At 40.4% G+C, this 19,520-nt stretch overlaps 1 protein-coding gene across 3 annotated transcripts in view; it reads right to left on the bottom strand.

Moving 5' to 3' along the window:
* LOC135469102 (baculoviral IAP repeat-containing protein 6-like) overlaps positions 1-19,520 on the bottom strand; it is a 51,651-nt gene that overhangs the window by 12,737 nt on the left and 19,394 nt on the right. Inside the window, exons 22-45 of one of the 3 annotated variants that reach the window (XM_064747630.1) lie at positions 18,745-18,887; positions 18,331-18,462; positions 17,278-17,546; positions 16,698-16,922; positions 16,011-16,194; positions 15,449-15,589; positions 14,943-15,162; positions 14,359-14,518; positions 13,888-14,049; positions 12,968-13,438; positions 12,222-12,349; positions 10,792-11,768; positions 9,851-10,231; positions 8,949-9,225; positions 8,257-8,507; positions 7,722-7,827; positions 7,172-7,402; positions 6,258-6,817; positions 5,653-5,849; positions 5,034-5,178; positions 3,667-3,912; positions 2,814-2,933; positions 1,527-1,676; positions 163-318 (exon numbers count right to left, since the gene is read on the bottom strand). In XM_064747630.1, the coding sequence (XP_064603700.1) occupies positions 163-318; positions 1,527-1,676; positions 2,814-2,933; positions 3,667-3,912; positions 5,034-5,178; positions 5,653-5,849; positions 6,258-6,817; positions 7,172-7,402; positions 7,722-7,827; positions 8,257-8,507; positions 8,949-9,225; positions 9,851-10,231; positions 10,792-11,768; positions 12,222-12,349; positions 12,968-13,438; positions 13,888-14,049; positions 14,359-14,518; positions 14,943-15,162; positions 15,449-15,589; positions 16,011-16,194; positions 16,698-16,922; positions 17,278-17,546; positions 18,331-18,462; positions 18,745-18,887 (6,032 nt within the window). Of the gene's footprint in view, positions 1-162; positions 319-1,526; positions 1,677-2,813; positions 2,937-3,666; positions 3,913-5,033; positions 5,179-5,652; positions 5,850-6,257; positions 6,818-7,171; positions 7,403-7,721; positions 7,828-8,256; positions 8,508-8,948; positions 9,226-9,850; positions 10,232-10,791; positions 11,769-12,221; positions 12,350-12,967; positions 13,439-13,887; positions 14,050-14,358; positions 14,519-14,942; positions 15,163-15,448; positions 15,590-16,010; positions 16,195-16,697; positions 16,923-17,277; positions 17,547-18,330; positions 18,463-18,744; positions 18,888-19,520 lie in introns of all 3 variants that reach the window. The other 2 variants (XM_064747631.1, XM_064747633.1) reach the window with 2 other exon arrangements.

Here is a 19,520-nt window from a genome sequence, read left to right as displayed (position 1 = left end):
CACTTCTGTTCTCTGTTAATATAATACTGAAAGCTTCCCTCCAATCTCCCTGCAAAAAAATCTTATCTATGACACTTTCAGTTCAGATATTTTGAGATGTCTCGTCCAAACCAAATTTTTCCCTACTACATCAACCTGAGTAGCACAAGTCTACCAACATACCTGGATCTGAGTTGATGGATGTAGATGAGGACCCAGCAATCCTCTTGCGGGACAGCTTCATTGTAAACTCCAGGGAGGAGCAGCCCTGGGCCAGTCCATGTTGATACAGGAGGGTCAGCAGCTGGGACAGAGTTAGCTCACTGGGCAGTGGTTGTCCTGAAGTCAAGAACACAAGGGTGTTAACCAACTGTGAATGAGGTTTTGAATGCCGTGGAAGCTGGTTCGCACTCTGCAGCATAAAGCCAATGTTACTATTTACAGGGATACCATCACTGAAAGGCAATGTTTTTCAAAATGATCAAATGACTTAATTACAATGCTTTCAATGGCTACCGAGCTTTTAACAAGAACAAATTTTCATGTGGTGATCAATGGATACTATTTTGGAAGTTTAGTTATGGATTCAGTTAGAACTAAGGGACCGTCCCCATAAATTGTTTGGATTCGTTTGTTCTTTTTTTCTCTGAAGAAACAAATCAGATCTACACCCTTGACACCCATTGTTTGAGTGTTCGTTCATTTCATTCATTTTAACTGAACCTGATGCAAACGATTTATGGGGATGGTCCCTAACAAAATGTGATACTTGACATTAAAAAAATCAGGTACTTGGAAAAACCTTCAACAAATTCCAAACACTTGTAGGAATTTCAAGGATCAGTGGGAACTCTGTATTAAGTCTTTCAGTTCATAGTAAGTAGTATACTTTTTCCACCCATCAATACCGATGTGTAAAGCCCAAACTGAACACAGGAATATCCTGGCAAGAATATTTTCAATATGGTTAGCTGGCTTTTCAATTTATGATTATTCCTGGCACTCAACACTGTGTGTAAATGGTTCAACAGTAGAGTTGACTTGATTGGGCAGTTTACTGACAGTCTCTCGCCATGGGAGCCCACAATCTAGTTTCTGAAAATTCATGCATCTTGGAGAATACAACTTAAAAGAATGACGGACAGAATAGTCATCAAAATCTCTCAGTTCTACGAGGCTTTCCAACACTTCTCTTCAGTTGCTTTTCAGACGAAAATAAATTCCCAAGGCTTCCTTGAAATTGCAAGAAATTTTGGTTTCACTTCATAAATCATTAATCTCCAAGATTAAGTAGTTTAAGAACAGTTCTGAAACTCGCCTCAATTAACAGAGAGCACCTTGTGGGTCTTAACTGTGATTGTGGACGTTTCAAACTTCCGTTGGTCACGTATGTGTTGCCAAACAGTGATGATATAGCGATGACCATAAATGACACATAATAAAAATTGCCAAACTCTGATACCCTGTGTTTGGGTTGGACTGTAAGGCTGTGATCAGCAAGACCTCCTAACCCTAACCCTGGATATACAGCAAGAGTGTGGACCTACTGGGTATGAGTTCATGATGCAGAGAGAGAGTGGGGATGTTGAGTTCCGCAGCTAGCACCTCTGCTGTGTGTCGCCCTCTCCTTGATGGGGGTCGTGGGGGCAAATTCTTCTGGGCAGGGCTTTTTTCTCTTCTCTCCTTTGCTGATACACCTATATAAGCACACAATGATCTTTGTTTAGTACATCTGGACAACTGTAATGTACTTTGGGGACAACCTTTCAGACCCCTTCACATAAGAAAATTTTGAACTTCTTGTAAATCAGCTGGCTGTGAAAGGCATACTGTGCCTACATGTAATATAAACAAAATGAACAAAAAAAAACAACAAAAAACAACACAACTTTTAATGAATTATTCATCACAGTTCCTGTAAGTGAACTGATCACTTTCTTACAAATGTAACCAGCTGCAGCCATGCCTTATTGAATGTCAAACTATATACACAAGAGGAATGACACGTCTATGTCATGACCTTCAATGGCAGTTCTTTCATCCTTCTGTGCCTTTAAACAATGTACATGCCATAAGCAGTATAGGGTTTTATGTCACAAACATACGTCTGATGGTTTAATAACTAATACATGTACCCTAATTCTCCTAAAAGTTGGGACAGATATTAGTAATGTTGGGTGAGAGAGTGCTTGGGGTTTAACGTCATACTTAACACTTTTTTAGTCATATGACGACGATAGTAGTGTTGAAAGTAGAATATTACATTTCTTTACCAGCCTTTTGGAAAAGTAAAGATATGAGTATATTGTGCATTAGATGGTCTAGCCATGAGAAAAAAAAGAAACTCAATATTCCTGTAAGAATTACATATATGTTGGCTAATATGAGCAGCCCCAATTTGACAAGAAAGAGGGTATGGTGCATTCTCCTATCTAAATTGCAGCGTTCAATAACACATATATATGAGTCATTTTATTCATATCAATAGTTGAATAACGAAATCATCTAACTAGAATGATGACAAACCTTGTGCTTTCACATCCATACTTTTATCAGCTGTGGAATTAACGCTACACGGAATAGAGGCATGCCATTTACCCTACACTACACTTGTACCCTAAATTCCCGTAAATTTTGTCCATACTTTTCCTGATTCTGAGGATTCTATTAAGTTTAAAAAGGTGTCTTGAGGGTTATTGGGAACCTGGGATGATATTCTACTGGAGAATTTCAGCACCAAAAATCATATTTTGTGATATTTATTAACCTCTAAAAATGAAGCTTTGTGGGCGAAATTTGAGATCAATGAAGGTAGTTTTAGCAGTATAACCCACCTGCAGCAGTAGACAGGTACTCAACCACCTCCATGCCCAGCTCACTGGTGTCCTTTTTGGGGTCCTCAGTTCTCTTCTTCTCCTGCTGTTCCATGATGCTTGCTGTCAGGGTGGGCGTATCTGCTTGTGACAAGGCAGAGAGAACATAAAGCAACACATTTACTCAAGTCCTAGCGCAACAGACCAATTCAAGCAAATGAAAAGCATTAATGAGAGTTGAAAGATTTAAGATCAACATACAGCTCGTCAACAGTGAGTAATGAACTTGACTGAATGAATAAACTTCCATTTAAAATGTGGAAAAGATTGATCGGGATTTCACATATCAAAGCCATCATAGGTATAAATAAGAAATCCCTTTGAAGACACATCACACCGTATTAGAACAGTTCAGATAGACAACTTTCATCAAAAAATATTTTTTAAGGAACGGATACTTAACGAAACACTTTTTAAGTCTACTAGAAATTTTAGGAAGGTAAGTAAAACAAGCTAGGTTTTTAATATCCGATGGGAAGAGAGAGATTGGTTTAGGTATATTTTGAGAAGGTTGAGTCAAAATTTCACTCACAGAGAGTACCATATGGTATATTATACCATATTTCTTCTCATTTTACAGGACCACTAATATGTGTGGTCCTTAACAGTTCTAAATATATCAGACCAGAATGTTAACATCAGATCTGTTGATGTCAAATTATTCATATCGTTCTGGTACATCATATATTATTAATATGTAAGGTCAAAATAAGTTCAACTTTTCAGGACAGTTTCATGGGGTAAACCAGTTAAATAGGTCCAAAATGAGAAGAAGCATGGTAAGCAAAGGTTGAAAAGCCAAGGGGAGACAAACCTGGCTTACCCGAGACCTTGGAAATGACCTGACCACAGGTTGACTGCAGACTGGTCACCATGGTCCGGTAGAGGCGTCCTGCCCCAAACTTAGGGTGCTGGATGTGGCTGTTGATCTTGTTAATCTCCCAGCGGAACTGTTTAGACGTGGTCTGTATGGCCACCAATAACTTCTCATCCTCCAGTAACACTTGTAGGAAAAGGCGGCGAGTGAAGCCGGACAGAGGAGAGGCAGAGCTTATCACACCTGAAGGGAAACAATACACCTTAGTGATGAGTTTGAATACACTCTCTCAATTTCACTGGAGTCTCAAATGATCTACTGACGTCAAGACACACACTGCAACTCTTATTTTTTTTATAATATTTATTTGGTGGTTTACGCTGTACTCAAGAATATTTCACACAACATTATGGCAGGTTGCTGACATATGTTCCCAACTCACTGTTACCACATTGGTGAGAGGCTCTTCAGTGACCGCTGCCCTACGCTAACCACTCAGCAACAGAGGCCCCCATTGCTACTCTACAGTGATTTATACTACAGAAAAGTTAAAGGGACATAATGCCAACATCAAACACTTGGGCTGCTATTTCTGACATGATCTTCATGAAGTCTAGACTTCCAAATGTCTGCTGACATGTATCTGACTTTCAGTGAACAATTGCATGTTCAAATTTATTCGGGGTTTCCCTTTGACCATCAACTCACTCGATGTGTCTAGATGACCTCCCCATGTTGTCTAGATGACGGCAGGTGTTCAGTAAACTTGAAATGGCAGACACGGTATTGTGATGTGATTATGCTGTCTACCATATAACTTCAGTTCTGCCATACAGATTGCTGGGAATTACAAATACCTTATAAAACATTATCGCTAGACAGGAAGATTGTATCTGGTTTACCAGAGTTTTAATTCACTTTTAATCCATCCTATTGTTTACATGTGCGATCCACAAGCCAAGGTTGCAAGCTGGAAATCTTTGCACTGCCTCATTTGCATGTTATCTCGTCGGGTGGACAGTTTGGACCAGTGACGGATTTCCCCATAACTGACATTTTTCGGAAAATATAGACTCATGGGGGTTTATTTAGGAGTCCAAAGCAACTCATTTTTGCATATAGCTAAACCAACTTAAAAATTCTGAATTTCTTTCGCAGGTATGTGCCTTAAACATCTAACTTAAAATTTGCACTTATATGATGTGTACTTGTTTCCTAAACCTTCCTTTTTCATAAGAAAGGGTCTTTCCTGTCCTTTTTGGACATTTGCACATCCACAAACTCATAATAGTCCTTAAAAGCTTTCCTGACTGGTATTTGGACTGCTACAGAACAGAGTACCATTTTACAGAAATATGCCTCACCAGTTTTGACCTCTCCTTGACCTTTGATGACATCACAGAGAACTTTGGCAAAGAGATGCTGATTGGCCATGTGGCAGAAGATGACCTGTGAGAAAAGAGAGACAGCTGCCGTCTCTACAGCAGCCCGTTCCTCTACTGTCGTCACCTGAGACAAAAATGTGATCAATATCAGCAAGACTTTGACAACAAAACCTTCCCACAAAACTGGGGTTATGTCCTGTTCATATGCATTAATATATTGTATGTTTGTACATATCAGAGCTCTTGTAGTTCTAGTTAAAGTGCAATAAAATACAGATATATTATTAACTTACAGTTAATGCAAGAAGCCAAATGTATGTACTTCAAAAGGCTGGTGACTTTAATATGCTCTCCTAGCCCTGTGTAATGTGTCATAAACTTAAGCGGACAAAGACCCTGACTCCTAATTCAAAACAAATCTGACATAATTCTGGTCAAATGAAAATGCATAATTACATAATTTCCTATTGATATAGGGCATTTCACCAAAATGTCACGTTTGTTCCCATGTTTCATTTTGGTAATGTGTCACAAGTGTTTACTACAAATCACATCATGAGACCCGGCGTTAGGACATGTACAGCTCTCTACAGCATACCTTGTGTTTGTTATGTAGTGTGTGGCCATTGGCTGGCTGAGGGGGTAGAGTGTTACACAGCATGGTCAGCAGAGCAGGCCAGAAGATGTTCCCCTCTGGGCCCCCTAACCAATCCTTCATCACTACCTCACTGGCCACCTCAGCAAAGAAGTTCAGCACAGCAGCCATCAGGTCAGGGGTGATATTCAGGGAGCGATCTACAACACAACAACTTCCCATGCTAATAATGAACCCTATGATATATTGTAGGCCTATGCTATATAAACATTAATGAGAATCCTTGATAAAATGGTAAGTTTCTTCATACATACTATTCAAATTTGGGTAAAAACTTTTAGTTCAGTTCAGGTAAGACTTTTAGTTACAATTCTTGTTTTATTTATTAATATCATACATGTTCAACACCAAGAATTTGAGAACTCAAGAATTCATCACTTTAATATGTGATGCCAATCAGGTTTATGGGATGGAGGAAGTGAGAATTCTAAACTGTCAAGGGTACAAAACATAGGGTATAAACCACGACAAAAGTACTAGTAACGCAATGTACCCAAAACTGAGATATGAACATGATTTTAAGTCAGGTTATCACCCTAGAGACCTACCCCAAAAGTTGACATTGTTGGAGCCCTCCCTGCCTGATGTGGATCCATTCATACTTTTACTCTGGTCCGTCATGCCCTCTGTGGGGGATAGGTGCTCTGTGTTAAACTGGTGCATTTCCCGGGAACAGAACTCGAACACCCCCTGTGCTAGCACAGCTGGGAAGCCAGTGTCAAGTAACTGTTTGATGGCTGTAGGGGACTTGCACGCTGTCGCCAACGTCCTAAGGTGACACTCGTCCAAGGTCAAGTGACCGAATCGCTGAAATGTCATGTGACCTTGGGTATTGTCTCTAATTGGCTGGGCACTGTGCGTGCTGCTGCACGCCTCCTTGGAATCGTCTGTTAGCCCGTGTCCGTCGTCGTACTGGGAGTTATGGTCCTTGGTGTCATCTGTGATGGAGAGACTAGCACTGCTGTTCACATCCACGACCACACCTATCCATTCCAGGACCAGTGTGAAGAACTCAGGACGGATGTAACACAGTGAGCACAACACAAAATCTACCGTTCGCTTCAGTGGGGAGTCAGCAGGTAACACCATTGACCACTTGTAGATGGCACTGTGATAGAGAAACAGTCAACTTTAAATCACCCTGTGCTCTTATATTAACTGTCTAAAAAAGTCCCACACTAAGAGATTTAGGAGATATTTTGCAGACAAATAGTACACAATTAAAATAGCTCAAGTATGGTCAAACGACCAAAACCTAATTAATTACAAAGGTCTTCGTAAGAAAGCTTGAAACTATATTTGATTAATTTCCGTCAAACAGTTCTGGAGATATCTAATTCTTACAGACAAGCAGTAGCCAATCACAATTACTACAACAGTCCAACAGTCAAACCTGCAGCACCAAAATCTAATCTAATTAAGATCTAGAGAGTTAAGTTTAAAACCAAAACACTGCCATTACCTGACTAAGTCCTTTGTTATGACATCCCTTAGGGCATGCTCATCTGCCTGACCCCTACTCTGCCAGAGGATGGCCCCAATACAGTGGATGTGGGCAGGGGCAGGGTTAGGCAGGGAGAAGTACTGGTTGTGACTAGCCTGTGGGTTGAGGAAGCTGTTTTCAGCAAACATGGACGTCCTCTGTAGTGCTAGCCCGGCACTATCACCCAACCACTGAGCCAGGGCACGAATTCTGTCAACACATCAGCATGGTGTTACATGATGCAGCATGAGGCATCCGAGATTAGAACACAGCAATAAGACCTTTGAACTCAAACTATTATAACTAAATGTTAAAAAAATCAAAATCCTATTTTGAAACTTGAATAACGATGTCTTCAAAGCCATAGTAATGGTAATATATCACAAGAGTTACTGTAGCAAATTATATCTGTGAGGGGTCAAGAGTATTTATTCATTTATCTGATTGGTGTTTTACGTGGTACTCACGAAAATCGTAAAACATCAAGCGATATTTTGATGCTGAATTCATTACAAGAGGCTATACCCACCTGTCCACTGTACTATGGTCTTGTGTAATGCCTAGCCTGTACAATATCTCTATGGTGGAGTCATTTGCTATGCCATTCACCTTGCCTAAGTATGGAACAGTGGCATCTGAAATGTAAAAACAAACACAACTTTAGAGTCTTAAATCAGTACAGAAGTGTTTTTAGTAAACTTGATGATGTGCTTTTCGTTTGTCGTTGACCCACTTACAATTTATTCAGCTGTTAATTGTGAAAAGCAGCTTTTTAATGAAACTGATATCATATACTCTACCACATGACTAAAACAATACCATAAACAACTCCCATTTTGAAGTCATTTTTAGAAGCACAAAGGGCCTTAAAAAGATACATTTAATGCCAACAATTAAGTTTTGCTGACAAGAAAATGATCAAACTTCACAAAAGACTCCTATGTGGCCCAATGAGGTGGATGATTCAAGCAAAATGTGTCACTTGAAAAATTCTAAACCTTAGGTGAACTTTCATTACTGTTTACTTTCACATCTCCATTGACTCGTGAAATGAACATACATACCCGTCTCTTGCAAAGTAGAGACATTTTTCAGAATGTTGTCTATGAGGGCCAGGCCCATCACGGAGGAGTGTAAGCCTATCTTGAGCAGCACTGCCTCCATGTTGGTGGCGTAGATACCTGCCACAGGTGACACGAGTAATGCCATACAGGTGGTGAGGAGGTTAGGGACCAGGGCTGCAGAGGCTGACACCTGCTCCGTCACCTCATCATGGGCTGTCAGGCAGTGATGCAGCAGACGCAACCAGCCAAAACTGTAGATAACAACAGAACAGGTAGAGGTGTCCGAATAGATAGAAAGAATGATAAACCTGCAAATATTTTTTATTACAGATGGTGATGTGTACAAACCAGCTTTTTTATGACTACATTGACATGATACTTGTGGTTACAGATTTAGCCAAATTTGAGTGTCTAAGTTACAATTTGTCCTCGATATTCCGTATGTTTCCCATGACAATTTCATGGGAATAGTGTGCTAGACATTGAGAAAGCCTTCTGCCTGCACCTACGTTTTGTCTGCCAATGTAATGTGACAGGTAAAATATTTACCAAATGTAATTTGACAGGTAAGTTTTTGACATTTGGTCACCAAAAGTACATTTGCACTGAGAATGCAGAGGAAATTACATTGTACTAATAATGACAAGAAACAAACCCAAAAACATGTTACAGCGCTGAATGAATTTCCATACCTGGTTCTGGAGACAAGGTCTTCAGTAGGCAGGAATATATTGCCAGTTTTGTAGCCCGACTCCCCAAAGGCGCTGTAGCCCATGAGGAGGACCTGTGAGAGGCCTATGGTTGTGGAGTCACGAGCCTTGTGTAAACGAATTATCACTGATGTGGCTATCTCAGGCTTCTGTAGCTGCAGTTTGATGAACGCCAGACTGCTGGTCATCAGCGGAGGGCAAAGGGGCGTAACTGTGGACCCATCTCGACTTATCTCAAGAGACACAAAGGCTGGACAGGCTATAACAATAATAACATTTTTTAATGACAGTATTCAATAAGTATAGTTTATATTTATAAACAGTACACATTGAAGTTTTTTCCCCATTATAGTACAAAGAATACATCACTTTACAAACCTATCACAATTATCCCACACATAGCACACAAGGAGACCTGCCAATCAAGTACGTTACCATAGAAACAATGGAAACCTGGAACACAAACCTTAACGGTCCGTAACTAGGGCAAATGAAACCTTGTTACCATGTTTTCATGTAAAACTCCACATGAGCTGCAGCAGTCAAAATGTTTGGTCATTCACTCATTTTTAAAAGCTTAAAATGAAAACAAGGACATCAAATTGAGCCCAGGTCATCACAAAACTGACTATCATGCAAATATTAATAATTTGGGACTCATAAATGATAAACTTTTGTACTTTATCTTCTCCCATGTTGTTTTCCAATGATATAAATGGGACCTAACACATTTCACACCCATCAATCATACTGGATAACCCCAGTTTTTGTTCAGATGATAACTGTTGAATTACTGAGTTATATGCATATAGACAACTGCAAGAGCATGTTACAAACTGTCATAGAGGATGATTTGTAACACACTGACAGTTTTCTCAGCTTACTTGCAAGTGAAGTCAGGTGGGGCTGAATCTGCACCTCTTTGAGGAGCACTGCAAATGGCAGTTGTATGGTGAGGTCCACCCAGGCCTCGTCCGGGTAGAAGTGGTATGACCAGGCTGCCGAGCGAGCTCTTCTGTGTGGAGGTGATGCCTGAATCAGGACGTCAGCAGGACTGGCTGTCGGACTGCTAGATGTTATCGTTCCCAGAGGTGCAAAGTTATGCCATCCCTCTGAGCTGTCCACGTCTGTGCTCTTTCTCGGCTCATTGACTCCCGGTTTACCATTGCTGAGGTGATGCATGATTGTGGAGATTAGACTGGGATTACTACTGATGATCCTCTGGTTACAGCTCACCAGGTTTTCACAGATCACTTCCACACCACCTGTCCAACAACAGCCAAGCATTAAACATCAACAGATTATACAGTTAAAATTTGGGCAGTGTATTAATAAAAAGTTTACAGGGAAAGACGGATAAAGGAAATCCCAATACCTTTTTGAAATAATGACCCTATACATAATAAACTGTATATGATGTGTAAAGTACGCAGTTTTCTATTTTGTACGTATGCTTAAGCTATTTGTTTGTTTATTTATTTGAGTGGTGTTTTACGCTGTAATCAAGAATATTTACTTGTTTTTTTATTTATTTGATTGGTGTTTTACGCTGTAATCAAGAACAGCCATCTGACTGACTCACACAATCACACATAATGGCAGCCACAATAACTATCCAAGGCCACATTTATCTCACCAATGAGGCGCCCTTCCATACAGGCACTGTTACACTGTTATTTTACAGTTTTTGGCATGGCCTGACATGGGATTAAAACCAGGTCTGCCTTGGTCTATAAGAATGCTTTAACACCTGCAGTCTTTCTGCGGATATTCCATATACATGCAATGGATGTACACAATAATTAATCTGAAAACAAGCACCTACCCATATTGAGGAAGTTCCTGATCGTCTGCACAGAGTCCAGTATTTTGAGGATGAACCAGATCAGTGGCTCTGACAGGCGTGACAGCGATCCTTGACCCCTCTGATGGCCTGAGAGGTAGGCGTATATGGGCTCCAGAATGAGCTTACTGTTCGAGCATTTTTTAGTGAGGGTACAGAGTATCTGGTAAATGCCGTCCCCTACTGACAGAGGATCCGAGCTGGTCACTGTGTCCTGCATGTTGCCGGACAGTCCGCTGCTGCCTATGATCATAGCCATCGTGTTGCTGTTACAGTAGCTCAGTGCCTGGATGAGGTTTGACATGATTGTCCTATGGCCCAGGATGATCTCTGCCAAGAACACCCCAGGATTGTCCGAGACTGTGGGGGGCCTGGTCTCTGGCTGAGAACTCTGGGCTCTGCTAGAACCCGGGAGTACAGAGCTAGGAGCCCCACTAGATGCATCAGTCTCTCTAGCTTTCTCCTCATCAGATATAGACGTGCTGGCAGCAGGGGTAGAAGTTGCCAGGGCTTGGCTCAGTTTAGTGGAGTCCGTTATAGATTCTGACAAAGACACGGGCGTTCGAGGCTCGGGAGCAACGTCCGTTACCACAGAAGCAGAAGTAGATCGGCCATATCGCTCTGGCAGCTTGATTTGAACAAGAGAGTTAACTAGTTTCAGAAGGCTGCACATAAGGACATCTCGGTTGGAATTTCCGAGGTTTGACCTGGAGTCACTGCCCCTTAGGAGATTTGCAAACATTCCACCAAAGCAGGACCTGGCATTAACACTGACTTCTGATGAACTTTTACAGGTGACACGTTCTTGGCAAAGGATGTGCTGATGAACTAAACAGCTGATGGACTCAATCACACTGATAGCATTGCTGATCTCTACCTGGTCAAAAGCCAGGTCCAGCACAAAATCCAGGAACCTACACTGGGCATCCAACGGTCCTAGGCCACTGTAAAATGCTCCCCTGTAAGATTAAAGGCACAAATAGTTATATTGTATAGCTAACAGTTTTAATTGGAAATTGGATTTGCTAACAAGTTCACCTGTCAGCTATTAAACAGTCAACCAGCAACAGAAAAAAAATAAATAAATAAAAAATAAAAATAATATATTAAAAATAAAAAAACATTTATCCAAAAGTAATTCTACTTTCAAAACCAGACAACTATGCAAATAACTTCCCTGATAAAATATATGAAATACAATACAAAAAAATCCATACACATAACAAAAGTAGCTTCCCTTGGAATGTGTTGCCTCACGTATACAAGGGGGAGCTTTGTCATGGACAATTCACTTTCATATGAAGACTACATTTATTTTGTTACAATTACTTCTATTTTGACACACTGAACTTTTCGGCCTGCATCAAACTTATTGGGGTTTGTCTGCCTATCCGTATGAACAAAGGCATTACCTGTCAGCAGTGAGACTGTACACAACTTTCAACAACAGCTCTTTAAGACTCTGCTCATTCTCCTCAGCACTCTTCACACGCAGTCGTGACAGAAATTCAAAGAATGCCTTGGTAGCTGATGGACCAACCTGTCAGCAAGAAAGAAATGATAATTTATATACAAAGTTTACCAATTATAAATAAAATAAATATTTAGCTATACATGCACTATCAAAAGGAAGGATCATATTACAAACAATGTACATGTACTTCAATTGTTGACTCATTAAAAACATAAATAATTACCTAATGTAATTCTATTCTAACCTATTCACACTTTTCGCATGTTTTGCAAGGTGTTTAAGCATATTCTGAAAACGTTTGAACTCTATGTGAAGCTGTGAAACTGGCCAATTCAAAGAGTATAGTTTTGTTTATAAAATCAAATGAAAAGGGTGCATAAACTGCACTGAAAGTTCCTTTTTCACATACGAAAAGGTTGAAGAATAGGGTACCTGTAAGGGAATATAATTAAACAAAAACATGAAGATCCTTTTTAAATTTAGGCATCAGAATCTGTTAAGAAGTAACCTTTTTTATTCGCTTTTGGAAGCACTTTTACAGTATTCTAAAAAAAAAATGAGACGACACCATATAGAAGTTTAGTACATGTGCAACAGCCTTTTATTTTATGCTTCACTTGCAAGAAAGGGTATACATGAAAGAGAAAATAATATAGTCTTGGTTAGAAGGACACAGTTTCTCACCTGGGTGGACTGGAAGCTGGCTGAAGACGGGCCTGTTATCACCATTCCTGACAGGAACTTCATTAACACAGGTGTTAGGTTACTGTCTGCAATCACCAGGGACGCCATAGACGCCAGGCCTGCAGAGGAAGAGGCGGAGCCTGAAGACGCCGCCCCTAGCTGCTGCGCAGACGTCACACGCTGGTTACACAGTAGTGTGAGGACATGGAAGGCCAACACCCATGTGCTGACAGGGATGTTAGGGATCCAGGCTAAGGCTGCCAGCAGACTGGTGACAGATGTCTGGTTCAATAGAATGGAGGGGCTGCGAGCCGGGTCAAAACTGGTAGTGCTGCCGTCGTCGTGGTTGATGCTGTCCTCATTCAGAGTAAGCCACAGCTGGAGTAAGGAGTCCAAGTTAACTCTCTGCTGAAGGAGTTGAGCAAACAGGCTGTCAAAACACTGGCTCAACATCAGAGAAGAGGCTCGACCCTACAACACAAACATGTCCATAAAGTTACTACTTCATGCCACTGCTGGAAGAAAATGTCAAGGAAAATGTACAGCACTGTCAAACTACATGTATTTAAGTTTATCCCACAACAAAGAAAATACTCTGGTTTTCATTGGAGAGCAAAATGGCCGATCCTAAAATGAACCCTACTCAGATGGGAGGCGGAGGATGACCACATGTTTGATCAGGGTCTGGCCAGGGTTGGCGTATAGTGGGTGTATGACACACTGACCATCCGACCACAATGAGCGCAGGATTGATGGTTAGGATCTGGCTGTACTATAGTAACACTGGACTTGAGAGCACACAAACTTCTGCAATGCTGTCACAATTACACAGTTACCTCCCCTGTTCTCCAGCACTAGAGCAAGGCATCATCATCTCAGAAGCACATACACATGCAAAAAGATGAAAGTGCAATGTTTACCTGGTCAATATTGATGCTTGCCAGAAAGCTGGCTTCTGACAGCTGCTCTTCATCTGTTGTGGGAGGTTTTGATTGGCTGAGACTATGGCCAGTGGGAGGAGCTACTGGCAAAGCTGATGTTAGAGCAACCTGAATATTTTCAGTCAGTATGGACATCATCATCTGAAAATAAAGGGTACATGTACAGACGAGCAGGTCTTGATTTGACTTCAATGTGACCATTTACATGGCTAATCTCCACTATTTGTTTTGATCTTTTTCATACTGTGTAAAATGTCACCTCAAAAACAAAATGCCCATGTAACATTTCCACTTTTCGGCAAAACTCACACACCTTTTCTGGCATTATGATTTTTTCAGACATTGTGGTCTTTGATCAACTATCAAAGCAGTTTATTTGTTTGTTTTATTTCAGAACACCATGCCCAGATTTTAGAGAATAAAGCCACGTTTTCTCGATGAGGAGGTCACCTTTAGCCTTAGCTCTGGCTGGGTGTCCAGTCCACACTCTAGCCTGGAGTCCATAGCAGTAGACACGCCCTGAGATCCCGAGGGTTTACTGTTCAGGTAATCTGCCACTTTGGTTGTCCAGTATCCCAGCTTCTTCTTCTCATCTGGACCTTGTAAAGCCCTATTGTTAACAAAATGTAGAATACACAAACACATAAGCAATATATCCATCACGGTTATTCATGTTTCCACCAATCCACGTGAAAAAGAAGGTGAAAAGATACACCAAGTACACTGGAAATAAGACATACTTTAGTGAACCAAAATCCTACTTTCAAAATGACAAGTGGTAACAATGACAATAATTAAAATATATGCAAGTCTGAAAGTAAGTATTAAGACAAGGATTTGCAGGGACCCACCGTTTGATACAAGATAAAACTGCAATGAAAATAACACTGAAACTTTTTAAATAATGTGAGTTGCTGGCAAATTTACCATTACATCCTGCACAGACTAAAAAAATTATTTCCAACCTTGTATAAAATGTATTTGTATACAGCAAATTTACCAACATTATCACAACAGTGAAAAGTCCAGCTTACACAGAGATGGCATTCATGAGCTGACTGTTCTTGACGGCTGATGGCTGCCCAAACATGATCTGGTAAGCGTTCTCATCGTTAGGGGGTTCTGGAAGGGTGACATTAGGGGGCGGCACATCGTAGTACTCTCCCTCATCAGAACCATAAGCCATGTCCATGAGGTTAGCATGTTTCTCCTGAATACCCTTCACTGGACTGTCCTTCCCCAGAACCTCAATCTCTGTTAACACAATCACAGAAATAACAAACTGCTGATTCACTCAACACCAACAGCATTTAAGTGAGTAGGAAGACTACTATTTTTTTTTTCAGTAAGGCGACAATTCCTCATTATTCATCATTTCTTTCATTCTAAATAAGAAGGTTTTTTTTTTTTGAACTCTTAATAAAGGAAATACTAAATGTTCTAACTTAAAGTCCTAATTTAAATTCCTGAGCCTTTTTTCCTGGGAAAATCTCATTTATTAAAAGCTTTGTGGAATGAATTAATAAATGTTCTAACTAACCTGAGCTTTCACTGATGGTCTCCTCTATGGTTGGTAAGCTGACACTGTTGGCCAGGCTCTCATCAGTCTCTGTCATCGTTCCTGAAATCTCATCATCAGTCACACCTTCCAGGCCTAGCCCTGAGGGGTACAACTTCTCACCTGAAAACATAAACAAGATACCAAAACCAAACCTGAGAAGTACTGATGCCCAAAGTTTGCTGATATCCACCTAATAAGGAAAGTCTGGCGCTGAATACTTCCATGTATTAAACTGGATACACTTTAATGTATCAGGTATCTTAGGTTCATAAATCAATCATAGAAATGCTGGCAATAAGAAACAGTCAAAGGAAAACAGGGCTTGTTTCAATCCCCAAACTCTATCAAACACCGTATTCCAACATTTGTCAAGGAACCAAATTAAATAGGTGTGAGTTACATTCTTACAATAGAATAGATAAAATGATAAATATCCCATGATTAGCATAAGGTAACGCATATTTACAGTTGGTATGTACATGTATTAACAAAACAATACAGTAGTTAACATGTTGTAATATGAGATCAGTCCTGAACTAACCATCAAGTATATCCTGCAGCAGACAAGTGATGGCATGTCCTGCCCAGGGTCCTCCCCATGCCACGTTACCATGGTTAAACTCAAAGTTAGCTGACAGCATGATCAGCCTCTCCAGCTGCTCCTGGGTCATGGCTTCTGACAGGCTGATGGCAGGGCGTGTAGCGATACAGATACGAGCAAACACCTGAAACGGAGAGCACTTGTACATGATGAGTGGCAAACACCTGGAATACACAGTAAATGACAAATGGCAGCATACAGTTAGCCAACTACCCGTCTATCTGTCCAAGAGGATTAGTAACACAAAAACTGTTGCTATTTGGACACCTGTTTTCAGCACTTTTAACATGGGAGAGATAGGAGAAATGAGATCTGGAAACCCTGCTATAAAACAATGGCTCCAAAAAGGTATGTTCATATTTAATATTTCTGGCTAACCCCATGAGTGGTAGTAGGGATATGAACAAACACTGGCAAGAGAGAATGCACCAGTCTTCATTCATTTACAGTGTATGCGATAAATGGCAGTACAGATACAAGCAAACATTTTCAACAGAGAATACCTAAGTATTTATTTATCTATTTATTGTTTAACACTATATTCATAGTGAAATAGGAAATAGGAAATCAGAGTAGTAAACAACCAACCTTTTGGCAGACCCTAAAAGCTGAATGCCTGGTACTCACCTTGCTGGCTATGAGGAAGAGATCTACATTACAGGTGAAGTCCATGGATAGGATTAGTGACATCAGGCCACGGACAACAGGTAAACACTTTTCTCTGGGCAGAATCAGGGGCAGTTCACTGTCACTGTCACTGTCCTTAGAGCCATTACCTCCATTCTCATCTTTGGGTAACTTTTTAAGGATCTCACCGTCAGTTCTTCGAATCTGCACAATGTCTTTTAAATGCTGCAAACGAAACATGCTGTGTCTGAGATAGATATCCAGAGCTGTTGGGTAGTGGCAGCAGGTATGGTCGCTCAAATTCACCGTGGCTCCACAAGTATAGAGAAATAAAGCTAATTTGAAACCAGAACTTGTCTGAGCCATAGTATAATGGTGACGGAAATCAGTTCAAGTACTACATGTACACTCCTGAGCTTATATCTTTATTTTTCACTTTTTTCATAACTTTTTTTATTAACATGTAGTAAAACTTGAGAACACAGAGTAAACATTTTTCAGCTCTGATGGGGCATAATAACAACATTATGATATTTGTACATCAGGAAGATGATCAAAGTATGCCTTCTGGCAGCTTTACCTTGGAGGCATACTGTGAGAATTCTTTCTTGAACAACTGCTCCTGTTGTTTGAGAACATTCTGAGCTTCCTTGGGTACTGTACTAGTTGAACTCTTCTCGTAGAACTTCTTCTTAGCCTGGTCTAAGTCCATCAGCTTCTGTTTGTGGTGCATCAGTCTCTTCTGCAGGGTACTGCGGTACCTTTTCACAGTGCTGCGGGACTTGGTTTTGGTGGAGGGTAAGCCAGCCTCTCCCTGGATGAAACTCCAGCGATTGGGCATGTTTGTGCCTGATAAAAAACATCATACATACTTGTTGTACAGCACCATGCACAAGATTTTTTAACTTCAAGAATCGTAGTCTGGTTTAAGGGTGGATGAAACCTTAATGCCTACAGAAAACCACTACCCTTTTTTCAGTTGCCTATGAAACCTCCAGGTAGTTGAGGCAGCAACAGAAACCAAGGAGAGCTGGATTTGATCCTGCAACCTCAAGTGTTAGAGGCTGATTTGCTGCAGAGAGAAAAGGCCTATACCCAATTAACAGGTGAAGTAATAACTCTTGACAATGTGAATACGGCAGAATAAAAACACCAAGGAACGAAATCTTGGTAACATTTTTTCATATACTTTATTGTTAGCTCTGGATCGTATAAATGTTTCAAAAAACAGCACCAGTTTATACCTTTGGACATAAAGATCAGTTCCTTTTTGTGTGTTCACCTATCCATATGTAAATCTAACTTTACATTCCCAGCCTTTTTAACAAACAGTACATGAGCTGAAGCCCTTATCCAAGTTTTCCTTGCTCAATTTATGGGTAGAAAAAACCATTTTGCCTGGAGTAAATCACAAGTCTTTCTAAATGAAGCATACAGATTTCCCCTTGCAGGGCAAGCTTAACATACATGTCCTATTTGTGAAATGCAAATTATCTTCAACAAAACTCATGCAAGACCCTAATGATTCTAGGGAGTGCTCTATGAACACTGGAGGCCAGAATGCATGTTCTATGTGGTTCATGGGTCGTTATGTTCTTAAAAAGTTGTGAAATTAAAGTCACTAAGCTGTTACCATTATCCCTGCTGCTGCTGCTGCTGGCCCCTGCCTTGTCATCCTCTGAGTTATTTAAGCTGCTCCAGCCGTTGTCAAGGTTACGACACAGGAACAGTAAAATCCACCCAATCAGGGACAGGTCCAACCAGGCTGTTAATCAGAACAAAATGATAATAAACATCTATATAGGGTTTAATCAGGATTTTACACGTGCAGGTACATAGGAAGAACACCAAGAGATTACAGCAATGATACTGTACAGCATTTGTTGACAAAAACATAAATGAAACAAAAAATAAACAAACTGATAAGTTATCCTGGTGTCCAGTTTGTTTTTCCACATCAATTCTCTTAAGAATTATTGCAACAATGCATAGATCGCACAGAAAAAATGTTCTTAGGACAGCAGTGCATGTACACAAGGTTACTTACCAGACTGATGGCGTGGTGCTTGGGGTGATGGTATTAAAGGGGAGAGAATCCTGGCTAGTATACCCAGCAGACTCTCCATAATGCTGCACGCTGAGGGTCCCATTAGAGACCTCTGCCCTAGGGCTGTGATCAGGATGAATACCCTGGGGGTAAAGACAAATGATAACATGCCATTACACATGTACAATCAATCTCTACCTTATATGTAGTGAGCTATCAAACAAATTTCTTCAAGGAAATCACATTAAACCAGGGCCTTAAGCATTCTATCGACTATGAGGCTCCAACTTACGAAACCATCCTTGACAAGGAGAAGTAACTCCAGAAGTGTACAAGGACTCACAGTTTCACATCAAAGATCATTGGCACACTTTTCTGTGGAACAAGCTTTCACTTTTCTGTGAATACATTATACTACTGCTTGTTCATTTAAAGGTTGGCATCTTTTAGTTTCACAAAGCACATTTTAACAATCGAGAATCAACAGATTCTCTCCATTATGTACAATTTGTAAAATACCGAATGAAATGTCAAATAGTAATTTTTTGGTCTCTAACTTTCAAACAGATGTTGGATAACCTATGCATAAATCTGTGTAAGTTCATCTGCATTTTCCATGGTGGTGGACAAGAAGCAGAATTTCATTTACATGCTGTTAATATTGGTACTTCATCAAAACCTAAATACCTTAATTTCTCAACCTTTTCGCATATGAAAGAACAACTTTCAGTGCAAATTTGGTCGGATTGGCCAATTTCAGTGCTCCACAAAAAGTA

Source organism: Liolophura sinensis, chromosome 6 (assembly GCF_032854445.1).
Source record: "Liolophura sinensis isolate JHLJ2023 chromosome 6, CUHK_Ljap_v2, whole genome shotgun sequence".
Taxonomy (NCBI): domain Eukaryota; kingdom Metazoa; phylum Mollusca; class Polyplacophora; order Chitonida; family Chitonidae; genus Liolophura; species Liolophura sinensis.
The sequence above is the reverse complement of the archived record's forward strand: the minus strand, read 5'-3'. Positions and strand labels throughout refer to the sequence as shown.